Source organism: Rutilus rutilus, assembly GCF_951802725.1.
Source record: "Rutilus rutilus genome assembly, chromosome: 10".
NCBI lineage: Eukaryota > Metazoa > Chordata > Actinopteri > Cypriniformes > Leuciscidae > Rutilus > Rutilus rutilus.
Window position 1 is genome coordinate 36,595,843 of NC_140215.1, and position 18,601 is coordinate 36,614,443.

Sequence of the window (18,601 nt, forward strand, 5' to 3'; positions counted from 1 at the left end):
TGTATTATTACATCACTATAGTACAACATTATTCTTTTTAACTCAAGTTCAGGCTAGTAGTCTGATTATATTACCTACAATGATTACATTACTATAGTTTTCATCATGTGATTTGTATTCAGTAATGGACTACAATTTAAGGTAATCCACCCAGCAACGGCTCTAACTAACATGCATTTGTATGCATTTATGCGTTTTTATTATTTACATGCATTTATGAGTAATGCATTTGTTACAGTAATTATTCATCTTTGTTAACGTTAGCTAATAGAAATACAACTGTTCATTGTTAGTTCATGTTAGCTCAGGTCCATTTAAATAATATTAACACATTAACATTAATATTAATAAATTCTTTACTAGAAATTTTCATTGTTAGTTCGGGTGTATTAATGCCACACACTGAGTGATATCAGCCAGTCAGTTCACATTCAACCAATATTCCCCAATCGCTCTGACTATAACGTGTGTTTCTGATCACCTTGAAAGCGCTGGATTCGACCCTTCCCGAACGGCATGGGCAGGTTGAGAGGAACGTAGTGTTCATGATTACAGGTCACCTTCAGAAACTCAAACTTAAACTCATACAGCGTCTGAGAGAGAGAGAGAGAGAGAGAGAGAGAGAGAGAGAGAGAGAGAGAGTGGGAGAGGAAGACGTCAGATGGGAAATATTTCTGAGATGGAAGATTAGAAAAATAATCAGAATCTCATTTGCAGTTGTTCATCGTGTGTAAACAGATGTAAATTACTTTGCAGTCTCCGGGCATGAAGCAGGTGATGTAGTTGTTGATCTGTTTGAACACGAACCCTCGGTCCATGAAGGTGAAACAGCGCTGGTGAAGACAGACCACGCTTGAGTTAATCGGCTGATTCAACACACACATTTATCCTCAAAACACTGCTGTCATCGTTAACTAAAACTGAAACCAAATAAAGCTGATTGACCTTCCCTTACCTGTTAACCCACCCTTAAACCGACCCACACCACCGAACCTGTGCTAACCTCACCCGTATCCACCGGTTTTACAACACAACATCAACACGAGTACATTCTACCTAACAATTATTATTTTTAATTTGTAATTAAAGACACCTAACATAAAGTGGGACCAAAAGTAGTTCAAAATATTTTAATATAATACTATAGAATATAATTAATACTAAAATAACAGTGTCTAGTTATTATTATTGAAAAAAAAAATACTATTTTAATGTAAAATTAAAAAGCGAGCATTTAATTATAATATATTACATTATAATACAATACATTATAATAAAAGTATTATTTAACAGAACAACAGTAAAATCACAATACTAACATTTACGCTTGCCTTCATTTCTTTGCTTTCAAATGTTAAAAGATTGAGCTTTTATTTTGGCGGAAAACCACAGGAAAGACCATCATTTTTTATAAAGGATTCCCATTAGGAATTTGGGAGGATGGTTGGCGCCCATTGCGTCCCCAAATGTAAATTATAAGCAACTCAAACACAGACAGCACTTGCAAAAGTAGCATTTACTGTGAATCAAATCACAGTGCTGTGCTTTACTCTGAAACATGCAGCGCATCAGAGTATATAGTTACATAATAACATCACAAACATTGCGATTTAATGATCGCATCAAGCCGTATTACAGTACATTCTCACAATCACGCATTGTCAATATACATCAAGCAAGTTACCGGTCCACAGTGTTTAAACGCCTATTTTTGCTCTCATTTGGAGCTCTGAACCCCGGCTAACATGCTAATAATGTCATGAAATGAACGTATTAGAAAACGTAACATTTTGCAGTTTATTTAGAACTTGTTTGAGGCCATTTTATGATTTCAATCATCATACAGTAACCAACCCCAATTTTTTTAACGTGATTACGTAATGCCTGGCGTAACGCGTAACGCAGACCAGCACAAGACGAACAATTGTGGTTAAAAAGTATATAAATTTTTTTTTATTTTTTTAAATGACCGATCGTTTTGCTAGATAAGACCCTATTCCTCAGCTGGGATCGTACATAGCACTTTGAAACGGCATTGATTTGGACTTCAACAATTTGGTTACCGTTGAAGTCCATTTGTGGAGAAAAATCCTGAAATGTTTTCCTCAAAAAACTTAATTTCTTTTCCACTGAAGAAAGAAAGACATGAACATCTTGGATGGCACTGGGGTGAGTCAATTATCAGGAAATTTTCATTTTGAGGTGAACTAATCCTTTAAGATCTGAAAATACGGAAATGCATATAAAAAAAAAAAAAAAAACATTCCTGAATGTCTCAAACTAATGTGCATCTTGTTACTCTGAGAAGGTAAACGGTCTCAGTTATTGGGTTATAGCAGTACCGCATTTGGGTTTGTGGTTAATGAGAACCGAATTCAGAGGAAAGCTGCTACTGATGACGTACATTTTGCTGGAATATCTCACCAATAGTTAGATCAGCGTCTACAGCACAGATCAAATCAAGACAAAGGAACATTGTAATTTATTTCTATCTTCCAGATCTCGAGTCTTGATGACGCTGACGGCAGCATAACAGCGTGTGAAAGCAGACCAGCGCTCACCTTGATGAAGACAGCGAGGCTGTGATTGGCGTTTCGTGTGGCGTCCAGGTTGTCTTTGTATTTCTGTGTGATGTGAGGCATCAGCATGGTCACCAGTGTCTCCACAGAGTGATAGAAGGACGCTGAGAAACGCTGGTTCCTCGAAACCTACAGGAGACGGGGTCAGGGGTCAGAGGTCAGGATCACGTGGTGGTTTAGACATATACTAGATCTTTACATTTTCAGAAGAACACATGACTGTTTGCCATGACACAAAACATTGACTTGTACTGACCTTGGACTTGCCAGTCTCAATCAGGTACTGAGCCATAGACTTGACTAAAACCTCACAGAAATACCAGGAGTACTAGAGTAGAAAGAACACAGCATTCATGAGGATCTTCCATACACAACACAGGAGCAGCCGCTAAATATCTACTGACGGTTTGAGCCGATGGCCTCGTAGTCTGTGTTTACAGATGCGGTCGTGATTCTGATTTTGCAACTCACAATTCTGAGAGAAAAGTCACAATTGCAAGTTATAAAATCAGAATTGAAATAAATAAATCTGATTAATTACCTTATTCCATGGCGGAAACAAGCTTTCATAGACAAGTAGGCTATAGAGAAAAGTCTTCGGCTCATACTTGAAACTAACTTTTGATGGAGATATACTTAAGATAAGTATAATTAAGTATTCAAAGTGTACTTTTCTTGTAGTTGTATTCACTGTTTTGATAGAGTGGCTTATTAAATTATTTTTCCACACATATTGGCTTCTTTGAGGAAGTACTTTTCAGCATGTGTTTTACATATGACATATGTTACAACAAGTTAGCTTTGGGGTGAAACAGCTTAGAGAAAATAGTACACTGGTGGAAATGATCATTTTTGTGCCATTGACCCACACAGAAACAGAAAAACCATTTGGCTAATTTTACTGACAATTCCTCCATGGCGTGAGTAAACTACTGTATGAGCATCATGTTATATTAACTTAAAAAATAAGTATACTTTCAGTATAAAAACTATTCAACAGGTTTACTGAGAGTATAAAGCTAGTAATCTAACAGTACCTGTCAGTTCAATTGTAGTATAGTTTCACAGTATAGTTGCAATAGAAAAAAACAAGTAAAAGTTTACTACTGTTACACTTAAAGTACACCTAAAAGTATACCCTTATGTACTAAAAGTGGGACAGTTTAGTCCTAAGAATTTTTGAAATAGTACACTTACAAATACACTATTAGTATGTTGATTTTAGTAGACTTACTACATAAAATATACTTTACATTAAGTTTTCTTAATAAAATGAACTTAAAGAATGCTTCTCTTTTTTGTCAGGGGTGTTGAATCTGATTCAATAGTTGCACCTTCAGGAGTTTGTTGCTGGTGAGGAAATCCGTCGAGGGTTTCAGGATGGTGGTCATGGCTTTTGCCAGTTCCTCATGGACAGTTTTACCGTTGGTTAAGTTTGTCTCTGTCTTCAAAACATACTGTACACACACAAAACACAAGAAAACAAGAATGACGAAGATTCAGGGTCAGAATCAGGATTATTTGTTTTACATCATAAGAAAAACGTGGCACAGCTCACCTTTACATAGGAACGCAAGTGATGCTCCAGACCCTCTTCATGACACTGAGCCACAACATGGATCATCACCCTGACCAGACCAGAGCAGAGCAGACCAGATCAGACCAGAGCAGAGCAGACCAAACCAGAGAAAACCAGAGCAGACCAGACCAGAGCAGACCAAACCAGAGCAGACCAGACCAGAGCAGACCAGAACGACACACAAAGTGAGTAACAGACCTGGGTTATCATCCTTAACCAACACTACAACTCAAACATTTCTGTTAATCGAAATAAAGCTGAAATAAAATTAAACTGAAATTAAAAACAATAAAATAATAACAATAAAATAACAATAAAATAGAATAAAGCTAAAATAAAATAATAATAAAAAAATATAAAAAAAGTTTAAGCACTAAAATTACTAACTGAAAAAAAAAGTAAAACTAAAATAAATAAATAAATAATAATAATAATAATAATAATAATAATAAAAGTAAAAATAAAAATCTTAAAAAATCTATAAAAAAAAACAATAAAATATATTTATATAAAATGAAAAACACAAGCTAAATGGAAATGAAAAATATTGAGTTGGCAAATAAATTAATTTAAGTTGAAGCACTAAAATTACTAACATGAAATAAATAAAAACAAACTAAAACAGAAATAAATTAAACCTAAATTTTATTGTTTAAAAAACAAATAATAAAAATGACAAAACTACATAACAAAATTGCCAAACATTAAACTTAAACTAAAATTTGAAAATGTAAAAATAAAAGCTAATTTGAGATATTATTAAAAACAATTATAGTATATAAATGTCCTCTTTATATTAAGTGTCTTTAACTACTATGAATTAACATTTAAATTAATCATTTTACACAATGTACTTTGTGTACATAGATGTTTTTACATTGTACTTGTATTTAAAAAATACCTGCATGTAATTACAGCTGTAATTAATTTCTGTAATACAATAACACTGTTGCCCTTCCCTTACCTGTTAACCCACCCTTAAATAGACACCACCAAACCTGTGCTAACCTTACCCGTATCCACCTCAATAGCAGCACAAGTGTTTTACAACACAACTCAACACAAGAAGTGCATTGTACCAAACCATTATTATTTTTAAATGTAAGTACTTAGTAGTTAAAGACAGCTAATATAAAGTGGGACCTAAATGATACTAAAATAACTGAAAGACCTGGTGACGTTCACAGCAACATCTTCCAGGCCGGAGGTGGTGAGCACACGAAACAGCTGGTTGAGGATGGTGGGGAGGAACTTCACCATCACATGAGCCTCCATGGCGTGCAGACTCTAATAGAGAGAGGGAACTGTGATCTCGGGACTGAACAAACACCTGCAGGCCTCAAACATCCTCAAGAAGGACAATCGTCTAGGTTACTAATGCAACCCCCGTTCCCTGAAGGAGGGAACGGAGACGTTAATAGTCAGTGACTGACGAATTGGGAGCCCAATCACCTTCAAGTGGTAACAGAACGAGCCAATGCACGCTGGCTATTGATATTTGCATTGCAAACCGCACCCCCGCTTCCGGGTATATAAAGGCTTGCATGTGATACTCACATCAAGTTTTCGCTGAGGATCCGAGAAGGTATCCCGGCTGTTAGCGGAGGTACAGGAGTTGTGGCAACGGGTATTAACAATCTGTTCTCTCCTTCAGGGAACGAGGTTACAATAAGTAACCTAGTAACCTAGATGCCATCTGAAGTAGATCTCAGGGGAGGATCCATACATACAGAGATGGCAGAGGGAACTCTGCCGAGGGAAAGACACAGGCTCGTCAACAGGGAAGCCATACCATGGAGTTACACATATGGGATCACAACATATGGGCAACTAGTATAGTAAAAGGGTAGACCAACTGGGGAATACACACGAGCATTAGACCTGGCGCCATGTCTCCGCCACATCTGACTGCAGAGGATGGGCACGTATCCAGGCCGGGGTCTTAGGATCATTTGACAGTCTGCCATACCAAATTTCAGGCACGCTTCCTCGACCGAAAACGGTCCCCCACCCTCTTAATAGAAGTGAGCGCAGTCAGGAGCGCTGTTTTAAGCGCCTTTCAGGAACCTGACTACCAAGTCATGTTTCCTTAGAGACTTACCGTTTACTGCATCGTGGTGTGTGGCAATCGCTCCGACATACACTTTCAGGTGGAGGGAGACAGCCTTCGCTCCAACCCATCTTGGAGCAGGAAAGAAAGCACAACATTGATGGGGCATCTACTGGGGTCTTCTCTGTGAGAAGAACACCAATCAACGAAGAGGTTTCACTTCAAAGCGTAGGCTTGCCTAGTAGAGGGAGCTCTTGCTGAATGGACAGTGCCAATACCACTGGGGGTAAGTCACTTAAACCCTTCGCATCCCATCCAGAGACCACACGTGGAGGTTCCAGAGATCTGGACAAGGGTGCCAGATGGTGTCTAGTCCCTGAGAAAGCAGATCCTTCCTCAGGGGAATCCGCCAGGGAGGGGCTGTCAAGAGGAGCATGAGTCCTGAGAAGTCCAGTTGGACCAGTAAGGCGCTGGTATTCCTGCAGGAGGGCCATGGCATGCAAGGGGGAGGGGGCCTGTCCAACGGCACTGTAAGCCTTGGCCGTGAGAGCACCCGAGAACTTGGATGGGTGGCGAGGACGACCACGCCCGGTGGCAACACTTTATGGGCATAACTGCACTGCAACTGCACGCTCCACCTGTGGGATCTCCACATACCCTTTGGCCTCCCCGTCATCGAGGGTAGTGAGAGCGGAGGAGGCAGATGAACGACTTCAGGCAGTAAAAGGTGCCTTCCACGTCTTCGTACCTCCTCATGCACTTCGGGGAAGAAGGGCACTGGAGTGGGAAGCTGCTGTTCAGCCCCACACCCCGAGATACCAATCATCCAGCCATGAAGGTTCGGGACACGAGGGCTGCCCGGGCAAAAAAGCCTGTCAGTTCTTAATATGATTCGCACAACACTACTCTCCCTTAAAGTGTGTATGTCAGGTTAATTTTTTTTTTTTTATATATTAAATAATGTTTAGATGTCTGAGTGAAAATGTAATTATCATTAAAATTATTACTGTAATTGCCCTACAGTAAGCTTTATAGCCATTTCTGTCAAGATCATATTTTTAAAACGCCGCTGAGCTGTGACGTCATAAGAGGGAGACGTGCCAAAAAAGTTCTATTCAAGTATGAAGAGTTTTGAGTCTGAGGAGATCCAAAATCCCCCTCGAACCTACGATGGCCCACAGCCATACAATTTTGAGCCTCCCAGGCGTGAGACGGATGAGGAGCCAAACAGAAATTTAACTACTTCCTATCGAAGAACCATAAACATCTGGTGTGAAGAGAACCAGTGGAGAGTTGGTCAGGTGTCTTGGTAAGTATAGGCATAACTTAGAGGTGGAACGGTACATGTAAAAGCATTGAACCGAAACGGTACGGTGCATGAACATACACTGAGAATACACGGTATAAAAATAAATAAAACTCGCGTGCAAATGAATTAATGCGGAACTACTGTTAGTCACGCGGGTTATTTAGGGACGCCAAATCTGTAGCTCCGCCTCAGCTCTGAAGCTCCGTGGCTATAATGAACAGGCTGCGATGTCAAGATTGCAATGCTGGAATATGTTGGTTGGTTAGTTGGTGGGTGTGTGTGTGTGTGTGTGTGTGTGAGAGAGAGAGAGAAAGAGATAGGCGCGGACGCGATCGAACAGTGGAAACATAAAAACATTCTCCGTCATTTTCATTACAAATGACCGAAGTCTTGGATACGGAAGCAGCACTGAAATCAGCGCGTTTGGTCCGAACAAACTTGACCCAGGCACGGAACACAGACCTGCTTTTTGGGAAAAAGTGGACTCTGTGACCGGTTTTAACGGTGTTTTTGCACCCAGCACAAACGCAGTAATTCACCATCGTGAAAATACGCCTGCGTATACCTAACTAACTAACTTAAATAACTAACTAGCTAAATAAATGTCCTAATCACTAATTCTCTCGCTCTATCACTCGTACAATTATCAACACAGCTCACAAACTTCTCCTCAACTCTGAACTGGGGAGACGTCTCCCTCTTATGACGTCAAGCGATTCGTTTGGGGGGAGGAGCAGTTTTAAGCGAGTACTGAAAATAACGAACTTTTTCATCTTATATTCTGCCTTTAGGTATCGAAAAACATAAAAAACAATACATCAACTTGTCAAACGTGTATTTCCCCTAACTATTTTGTGTTTATCTAAAAAAAAAATTTAACCTGACATACACACTTTAAGGGGGCAACGCAGCCGAATCATCATCTCCAGATGATTCAAACCTGTCCTCCGATGCGGCGATCGACATCCGATCATCCGCCGGAGCCCTAAATGAGACGCTGGGACGCCCCAGCGATTGCCACCGGAAGCTCCACAGCCTTCCCAGCCCCCCACTATGATCCTCAGGTCACCCTGTGTATTAACCAATGAGGCCTTCTGTTGGCCACCAAAGGTCCCAGATTGGGGAATAGCAGAGGGGACTCCACCCCTTTCGAGGTATCCAAGTCTCGACCTCAACATCGCAAGGGTCATCTTCCCACAGTGGGTGCAGCACTCATCTAAAAATGCTACCTCAGCATGCTTCCGGCCCAGACACGTGAGGCAGAGAGTGTAGCTGTCAGACGGGGCCAGGAAACGACTGCACCCAGAGGTACACCGGTGGAACGACATCTTGAAAAAGATGCAATGTCACACACCCGTGATTTGCTCTTTTAGAGAAATTAGCTCTCTTGTGTTGAAGCGCCTTGGGGAAGCACCAGCCATGCACACTTAGCAGTCGTGATCTCCGCTGGAACATGCAGTCACACTGGAACTAACTCGATCTGTTGACCACAACGATGATTATAGAGCAGAGAGAAACAACATCCACTCGGCTCCGAAGCGAAAGCTTGATGTGAGTATCACATGCAAGCCCTTATATACCCGGAAATTGAGGCGCGGTTTGCAATGCAAATCTCACTAGCCAATGTGCATTGGCTCGTTCTGTTCCCACTTGAAGGTGATTGGGCTCTCAGGCGAGATCCTAATTCGTCAGTCACTGACGATTAACGTCAAACGTGACTGACTGATAGGGAAAAGGAAGTACCTTCAGGTATTTGATCAGTTCTCCTCCTGTTTGGCCCGTGGCTTCAATACTCTGGCAGTGATGAAAGAAGTTATGCAGATGTTGATCCTGATGAGAAAACAAGCACCAATCAGGACTAAAAATAATGAATACATAAGTCTGTTTATGAGTTTGTATGAGACTCTGTGAAGATGTGCAGGTAGACGCAACACACCTGTGTGTATACAGTGGACACCAGCTGAGTGGAGACTTTGAGCAGCGGCCTCCCACCATCCACCCACTTCACCTCCTGACCGGTGTGCTGCTGTAACACACACACACAGACAAACACACACACACACACACACACATTTAATTAATGCAAAGGGCCTTATAGTCACCATGGAAACAACATTGACGGTTCTTGTTTTTTTATGGAATATTGCAGTGATTTAACGATGCACATTGTTTTAAATTCATGTTCCTTGTAATCTTGAATCAGAATAACTTCCCCTCCCTCTTGCAGCGACATCTCTTTTCTTCTCTGATCACATCACTAACAGGAGATCCACCAATAGCAAACCACAACCATACAATCAATTCCCCATGGACAAAATCAATTTTAGAGGGTCAGCTGACAACAAGATTTGGGAATCACATTGGCAGTTGGTTAAAGCTGGTTTAGGTTGGTTTTCAGGCACTTCAATTAGAAATAAGGGTGACAGAAGGCTGCTTATGTACCTGTACACTTCAACGTTGTACACTTTTCTAATTCACCACTAAACTAAATATGTTAAAAAACTATTTTATAAACTGACTTTAAAAAAAAAGTAAGGGACAAAACAAAAAACGAAACGAGACAAGACTAAGGCTGCGGTCACACTGCAGGGCTTAATGCTCAATTTCGATTTTTTTAAAATGTTTTATTTTTTTGCAAGACCGTTCACATTTCCAATTAAATGCGACCTTTTGTGATCTCCTGTGTGAACGTGAAATGACCCAGAAGTGACCCGCATGCGCAAAAGAGTACTCAACGGTCAACGATGTCACTTGTTGTTTGCGGAAGTAGCTAAACTTCAACTAACTGTGATTCACTCACACACACACAGCGCGAGCGAGCGCGCGCAGCGACCGTTTCTCAAGAGCCAGACAGCAGCCGCTGACCTATCTAATATCAGCACAAATAAGTTAACATAACGTCAGTCTACTCTTATTCACATTGGATATATAATGATGGTGGCCGTGGGCTTTTATTTATTTTTTTAATTAACAGGCTCGTCGAGGTCGACCCGTTCGGCAGATTTACCTCAGCTCGACGAATATCCAGTCCGTTTTCAAACCGACGACTACTTCAACGCAGACTTACGACGTTTGTCGCGTATCAATGACGTGCGGGTGGGATACATGCGACCTGGCCGTTCAGAATGAAGTCGCATTTCAAAAGATCGGATACGTATCGGATTTGGACCACATACCCAAGTGGCCTGGGTCGCAATTGAAAAGATCGGATCTGTGTCGTTCAGACTGTCATGAAAAGATCAGATACAGGTCGCATAGGGGCAAAAAAAAAATCGGAATTGGGTCATTTCAGCCTGCAGTGTGAACGTAGCCTAAATAAAAAAGCAAAAAACAAACAAACAACGCAAAAAAAAAAAAAAAACTAATAGAACAACAAATCAAAAAACAACAAAACAACTAAAAACAACAAAACAACTAAAAACAACAACACAACAAACAACAAAACAAAACCCAAGAAAAAAAAAAAATGAAACCACAGCAAAAACACAACAAAATAAAAAAACAAAACAACAAAATGCAACAAAACAAACAACACACCAAAGCCAAACAGCACAGCAAAAGAAAAAACAAACTCAAAACAACAACCAAAAAAATCAAACTCAAACCAACAAAAAAATCTAACTCAACAACACAACTCAACCGAACAACAAAATGTACCAAGCGAACTCTCACCTTGCTGCTGTTGTCCTGTAAGCTCAAGTATCCTGAAGGCAGGTTTGCAGCCACTGGCACCTGTTGCTCATTCATGATCACTCTGCCATCCTTCAGCAGGGGGAGCCACGCGAAACCCACTGCACACATGTGCACAACACACACACATTGAGTTTAGTTAGTCTTACTGGACAGAAATACTAACCCCCCTTTACTTCTTTCCCAGTGTGTGTTTCTGACTGTGTTCAGAAGGTTGTGTGTCTCACCTTGCGTCTCCACCTGTTCTCGTCTCTTAGTGCTGGCTTTGCTGTTGCTGTCACAGCTGATGTGATAGAGGGTGAACAGAAGGTGGTGTCTGTCCGTCAGCTGAACCGGCAACTCGATTTTAAACTGGACACGCAGAAACAAGCGTTAAAACAGTCAGCACTGAAAACACACTGACATACAGAGAAGTAAAGTCTCACCTCTTCATAAAACTCTGGGCTCTGCTGGTGGTGTAAGACGGCAGCAAACGCTTTCTTACAGAACAGAGGCCCTCCTGGACGCCCATATATGCACTGACAAAACAGACCATCACTTACACATTTAACTACACAATTACCGGCATTACAGTTTTAATAAATATAACTACACTGCCGTTCGAAGGTTTGGGGTCGGTATGATTTGAAAAAGCTTCTACTCAGCAAGGCTGCATTTATTTGATCAAAACTACATTAAAAATAGTGAAATATTATTCCAATCTAAAACAGCTGTTTTCTATGTGAATATATGTTAAAGTGTAATTTATTCCTGTGATCAAAGCTGAATGTTCAGCATCATTACTCCAGTCTTCAGTGTCACATGATCCTTCAGAAATCATTCTCATATGATGATTTGAAGCTCAGGAAACATTTATGTTTATTATCAATGTTGAAAACAGTCGTGCTGCTCAATGTTTTTGTGGAAAATGTGATACATTGTTCAGGATTATTTAATTGATTTAATTTAATTAAAAAAAAGTATAAATTGAAATCTTTTGTAACATTATAAAATGTGTTTACTGTCACTTTTGATCAATTTAATACGGAGCCCCTAAAGGGACATGGGGATGGAAAACATGCATTCGCTCGCAAAACTTTTGTGTTGACGTCAAACTTTTGAATGGTAGTGTATATATAACGTGTCATATGGCTTGTTGTTGTTATTTTATAGAGCAAATGGAGGCCCGTGTGTAGTCATAACTGTGGAAAAATCACTGCAAACATTGAGGTGAGTGTGTGTGTGTGACATTACCTTTAGTGGGAGAGCGTCCTCCTCATCCGAATCTCTGAACTCTACACACAGAGCGATGTTTCTGGCCTAGAAACACAAGAGGAAAACACCTTAAAGACATTACTGATCTCCATCCCGTCCAACATATATCTGACACACTTCTGCTCTGAGAGTCCTGTGTGTTTGGAGAGATTTCAACTACATTAATAGTTTAATAATAGCCATTAATTCTGACCACCACTGTATATATTTATTTAGTGTTATTTATTTTTTTACATAAAATTTACAATAAACATTTTGCCATTTTTTTAATTCAAAGAAAACAAAATGATAGGGAAATTCGATAACATTCGGAAGCTTAAACTGGACGTTTTACCATGTAAATGTTCCTAAAAACCATTTTAGTGACTCCATTTTGGTGATCTTAACTTCAGATTTGAAACACAGCTCGTTTAGACATTTGGCTTTGATTTTCAAGCAATGTTAGAGTCCAAATACATATTTTGTATAAAATAACAAGTTTCAGTACATTTTGCTTTACTTAAACTTTAATAACTTTGTTACACTTTTTGAAATGATTTCACTTTTTGCAATAATCTTCTTTAAAAAGAGACCAACCTTGGGTCTGGATTCCTAAAAGAAAAGGGGTGACAGTTAACAGGTCAAAACATTTTAAGGACTTTCCTCCACAGAAAAGGAAGTCAGAGCCGTGATTTAGCGCTGTTGTACCTTAGTGAAGCTTTTCTGGCTGTCGTATTTGAGGTGTCGTGGATACACGTACAGGTGGTTGTTGTAAATAGTGAAAGGCTGAGAGCATTTGGCGATAGATGGCACAAACTCCTCCACCTCAAACACCAGCCTTCCCCGTTCCACACCATCAGTCTGACGAAGAGGAAGATAGGAGGGCGTGACACAATCTGCACACACACACAGAGAGAGAGAGAGGGAATCAACCAATCCTGATCCAACCCAAACACTCAAAATGTGTCTTTCCCACTTTCAGAAATGCTTGTGTGCGAGCATCAAAGCCTTACTAGTCAGATCTGGTGCGACGTTATCAACCGTAACATCCAAATTACCCAGAATCACAGGCAACTTGGCCATCTTTTCTGGCCTGAGAGAAGAGAAAGCACAGAGGAGGGCAAATAAACAAGTGCGAGCGCCTGACAGAGGCGAAGAGAGACTATACTGTTCCTAAAACATCAGAACAAAGCAAAAACAACACCATATTCTGCAGGTCATATTCTACAAACACGAGTGCTACTATTGGAGCGTGTGGTTGTACGACTGACTTCCTGAAGTCGGTCAAGAGTCTGAACATGTCCTCGTTGGAGAGCTTGTTCCCGTCCTGCCTGTAGAGAGCTGAGAATCGAGCGCTCTTGTCCACCGTCCCAGAGGCGTCCTTAAACAGCGGCCTGAGAAACACACACACACAGGATCAAAGCTCGATAACAGCACACACACACACACACATCCTGATCCTGCCCAGCTCATCTTTAACATCCCATCGGAAAGATAAACATGATGGCATGGCTTGAAATCTACAACCAACACCCTTTTCCAGAACAAAACAGTTCTGTGGAACAGCAAAAACAGCATTATTGATTCAGCTTTACAGTCATAATGATTTCTCACACACTCAGAGCCGGAGCCACTGAACAGTTTCGCTCTTTTAGCACGTGATTTTCCACATCTGTAACTGAACCAGGCGCTATACGCACAGGTACAGTGCTGTGCCACACGTATTTACATTTCAAAATTCGGTAACACTTTATTTTAAATGGTCCCCAACTTGAACACAAGTGCAACTACATGTCAGCTAACTCTCATTAGAGTATTAGTAGACTGTCTGCTTAATATCTACTAACTCTTTATTGTGTTGCTCCTCCAACTTTCTACTGACTATAAGTAACTTTGCAAGTACATGTCAACTTATTCTACTAACCCTACCAGTCTACTAATACTCTACTAACACTCTAATGAGAGTTATTTGACATGTAGGTGCGACGTTACTTATAGTCAACAGTATGTGTTAAAGGGACCATCAAAATAAAGTGAAACCCAAAATTAATTTCTGAGCAAAGTTTTCCATGCAAACAACGCTCAATGTGCCAGATTCACGATATTTACCTGCTGAAATTAATACTATTTAATAGCATTATTACTACTGCCCACAGAAAGCAGGTGATAGATGAGATTTATTTGAGGGATCGTTTAAAAAATGTTTATGTACATTTTTGTATAATTTGTGCACAAAATAATGTCCAAAAAATATGTACCGTTGGGGGTGGTGGGGATAGTGTCACAATGTAAACAAATCGTAATGGATTTAAAAAATAAGCTTCGTAATTCCTTTAAATTTTGGGATGAAATATGACACTGCCGATTATTTTTGTGCAATTCACCCATTTGTGAGTTAGTTAGTTAGTTTTATTTAGAGTTTGACAAGGCAGGATATTGGAGTGAGTGTAGTCAGATTGAGTTTTACAGTGATGCTGTTCAGTCCCAGAGAATCTACACATGTCTGCACCATCAGAGTGTGTGTTTCCAGAGGTCCTTCTCATGTCACATGTCAGTGTGTCTCACCTAGCGGCCCATGCGAAGGGCATCCGGTACTGACCCAGCCGACCGCAGGCCATCTTGGCGTTCTTCAACACCTTCTGAGCGGCCTGAGGAGAGAGGAACCACAAGCACTGTAGTGTCGGAGAAATGCAGCTCTGTAATCAGGTCTGTCTAAAGCGCTTCATGTTAACACCCCACATGACGGTCTCTGGGCGGAGTCTCTATATCTGAGAGCTTTACAAACACTTGCCAACATCTGCTTTATACGTTTTGACTTTTTCCAGAGTGCTAAGAATGACATCACACACACAGACAGACACAGACACGCATACACACACACACACACACAGCTGTACCTTAGCAGAGTCTGAGTTCTTCATGTAAGGCTCAGCACAGTGTGTGATTCCACCCTGTAAAACCTTCTCTATCCGTGCGACCAGGAAGATCTCCGGCTGTGGACAGGTCACGGAAAACACTCCCTGCACACACACGTGAATAGAAAGAGTTAAAGTAAAAAGATCTTCAAAAACAAGTTTAGTAACGTGTAATGTACCGTTTGCATTCAGTAAGACTGTTTAAATTAAATGTAGGTTACATGATGGTCCAACTTTAGACATTCTACTGACCATACGTAACTTTGCATCAACTAACTCTCAGTAGAGTATTAGTAGACTGTCAGGTTAGGGTTCGGGTTCGGGTTCGGGTTAGTAGAATAAGTTGACATGTAGTTGCAAAGTTATAGTCAGTAGAAAGTTTGTTGAGGAGCATCAAAATAAAGAGTTAGTAGATATTAAGCAGACAGTCTACTAATACTCTAATGAGAGTTAGCTGACAAAGAGCTAGCTGCAAAGTTAGTAGAATAACTAAAGAGGATCATGGAAATGAAGTATTATTGTATTCATTTATACTGTACTTTTATCCAGTAATGACGCATTAAATTGATCAAAAATGTCAGTAAAAACATTTATAATGTTACAAAATACTTTATATTCATCAAAGAATCCTGAATTAAAAATGTAAATAACTGTTTTCAACATTGATAATAATCAGAAATGTTTCTTGATCATCAGATCATCATATTAGACTGATTTGTGAAGGATCATGTGACTCTGAAGACTGGAGTAATGATGCTGAACATTCAGCTTTGATCACAGGAATAAATTACACTTTACTGTATATTCACAGAGAAAACAACTGTTTTAAATTATAATAATATTTCACAATTTAACTTTTTTTTTTTACTGTATTTTTGATCAAATAAATTCAGCCTTGGCGAGCAGAAGAGACTTGCTTGAAAAACATAATCTTACAGAATCTTTTGAATTTTTTGAAGCGTATTTGTGTGACTTTATTTGTACGTGTGATACTGTAAATGCATTTGTTTTGAGGAATGAACAACAGGTGTGTGTGTGTGTGTGTGTGTGTGTGTGTGTGTGTGTGTGTGTGTGTGTGTGTTCACCTGTCGAGGGAACTGAGCGCTGCTCTCCGTCTCTCCTCGAGGACTGTGTGTGTGTTGTGTGTGTGTGTGTGTGCGCTCACCTGTCGTGGGAACTGAGCGCTGCTCTCCATCTCTCCTCGAGGACTGCGTGTGTGTGTGTGTGTGTGTGTGTGTGCGCTCACCTGTCGAGGGAACTGAGCGCTGTTCTCCGTCTCTTCTCGAGGTCTGTGTGTGTGTGTGTGTGTGTGTGTGTGTGTGTGTGTGTGTGTGTGTGTGAGAGAGAGAGAGTGTGTGTGTGTGTGTGTGCGCTCACCTGTCGAGGGAACTGAGCGCTGTTCTCCGTCTCTCCTCGAGGACTGTGTGTGTGTGTGTGTGTGTGTGTGTGTGTGTGTGTGTGTGCGCTCACCTGTCGTGGGAACTGAGCGCTGCTCTCCGTCTCTCCTCGAGGACTGTGTGTGTGTGTGTGTGTGTGTGTGTGTGTGTGTGTGTGCGCGTGTGTGTGTGCGCTCACCTGTCGAGGGAACTGAGCGCTGTTCTCCGTCTCTCCTCGAGGACTGTGTGTGTGTGTGTGTGTGTGTGTGTGTGTGTGTGTGTGTGAGAGAGAGAGAGAGAGTGTGTGTGTGTGTGTGCGCGCTCACCTGTCGAGGGAACTGAGCGCTGCTCTCCGTCTCTCCTCGAGGACTGTCTGGAGATCCTGACGAGGACAGAAGCTCTTTCACTGACGGATGGTTCATGTCCACGTGGAAGTCTGACGAGATCTTACGACAGCTCTGAACATCAAACAACGACAGAGACACGAAGAACGGCTCCACCTGCGACACAAACCAGCACACACACTCTCAGATGGGCTATTGTGAATCGGTATCGGCCGATATATGTTCATTTTCAATGTTATCATTATCGGCTAGATAAGACAATTTGGCCGATATATTAAAGCCGATAAATAATGTATGATTTCCTCCAGCTGAGACTCTTCAGATTCGCACTCTTCAACATGATGGTTTTGAATTGCTTGAAATATGATTGGAATCACTTCAAAAAAGGAAAAGCAGCGCAAGTCTGTCATATAAGCTACATAAAATTATAATGAGAACTTTATAATTGTGTGTTTAAGACATGGCTTTTACTGGTCCAGGCTTTCAAAAATTTTATACAAATTTGGATTTAGATTTATTGGCCAATATATCGGGTATCGGCTTTCAAATATAAAGAAGTGTCGTTTATCGGTATCGGCCAAAATGTCTCATGTCGCATGAGAGTCAGTAAACTCTGATTGAGGTCAGTAAGGTGAGGTACGTTAGTGGTCGGCCCCTCCTCGTTCTCCGCCACACAGCTCTGCAGGTTAAACGACAGATCGTTGCAGGTCACCAAGATCCGCTTCCCAAACTTCTCCTCGAAGGGCTTCACTTCTGGCTCGATCCCGGAGAAATCCAGTTTCTGCTCAGAGTGGAAGATGAGATCATGAGTTTGGACATATTTTTATACACCACCGTTCAAAAGTTTGGGGTTGGTTAGATGTTTTAAGGATTTTAAAAGAAGTCTCTTCTGCTCGCCATAAGGCTGCATTTATTAGATCAAAAATGCAGTGATATTGTGAAATATATTACGATACAAAATCCACTGTTTTCTATGTGAATATATAGTAAAGTGTAATTTATTCCTGTGATCAAATCTGAATTTTCAGCATTACTCCAGTCTTCAGTGTCACATGATCCTTCAGAAATCATTATAATATGATGATCTGAAATATTTCTAATTATTATCAATGTTGAAAACAGTTGTGCTGCTTTATATTTCTGTGGAAATCGTGATTCATAAAAATGTTCAGAATTCTTTGATGAATCTATTTGAAATAGAATCTTTGCAACATGTATATGGGACATTCTACCAGAAACGTACATTATCTGTCCTTGAATTGTTACAGTGAATAAAAAAGTATTTAATCCAAAAATTTCTAAAACGGGCTCATAGTTGATTTCTGTGAGTTGTTCTGTAAAGGAATATGTCATTCATTAGGTTCTCAGATATTTTTTTCTTTATTAAAAACACTTTTGAAAATTACAAATCCTGTCCATGCCCTTGTCCTCAGCCAAATTGGAGCTACAGCTTTCATAGTTTTGTTATGCTACAAACTGTTATTTAGAAAAAAAAACTCATCAATAACAAGTTTAAGCTGTTATCA

General features: G+C 40.4%; 1 protein-coding gene across 1 annotated transcript in view; it reads right to left on the minus strand.

The window, feature by feature from the left end:
* LOC311298677 (dedicator of cytokinesis protein 9-like) overlaps positions 1 to 17,853 on the minus strand; it is a 52,360-nt gene extending 34,507 nt beyond the window's left edge. Inside the window, exons 1-20 of the mRNA XM_084421800.1 lie at positions 17,716 to 17,853; positions 17,058 to 17,231; positions 15,338 to 15,460; positions 15,006 to 15,088; positions 13,712 to 13,834; positions 13,454 to 13,533; positions 13,149 to 13,336; positions 12,441 to 12,506; positions 11,633 to 11,725; positions 11,435 to 11,558; positions 11,190 to 11,308; positions 9,454 to 9,543; positions 9,261 to 9,347; positions 5,330 to 5,445; positions 4,138 to 4,207; positions 3,914 to 4,036; positions 2,836 to 2,907; positions 2,562 to 2,708; positions 750 to 833; positions 482 to 593 (exon numbers count right to left, since the gene is read on the minus strand). Of these exons, the coding sequence (XP_084277926.1) occupies positions 482 to 593; positions 750 to 833; positions 2,562 to 2,708; positions 2,836 to 2,907; positions 3,914 to 4,036; positions 4,138 to 4,207; positions 5,330 to 5,445; positions 9,261 to 9,347; positions 9,454 to 9,543; positions 11,190 to 11,308; positions 11,435 to 11,558; positions 11,633 to 11,725; positions 12,441 to 12,506; positions 13,149 to 13,336; positions 13,454 to 13,533; positions 13,712 to 13,834; positions 15,006 to 15,088; positions 15,338 to 15,460; positions 17,058 to 17,153 (1,996 nt within the window). The 5' untranslated portion in view covers positions 17,154 to 17,231; positions 17,716 to 17,853. The remainder of the gene's footprint in view (positions 1 to 481; positions 594 to 749; positions 834 to 2,561; positions 2,709 to 2,835; positions 2,908 to 3,913; positions 4,037 to 4,137; positions 4,208 to 5,329; positions 5,446 to 9,260; positions 9,348 to 9,453; positions 9,544 to 11,189; positions 11,309 to 11,434; positions 11,559 to 11,632; positions 11,726 to 12,440; positions 12,507 to 13,148; positions 13,337 to 13,453; positions 13,534 to 13,711; positions 13,835 to 15,005; positions 15,089 to 15,337; positions 15,461 to 17,057; positions 17,232 to 17,715) is intronic.
* Positions 17,854 to 18,601: the final 748 nt, after the last annotated feature.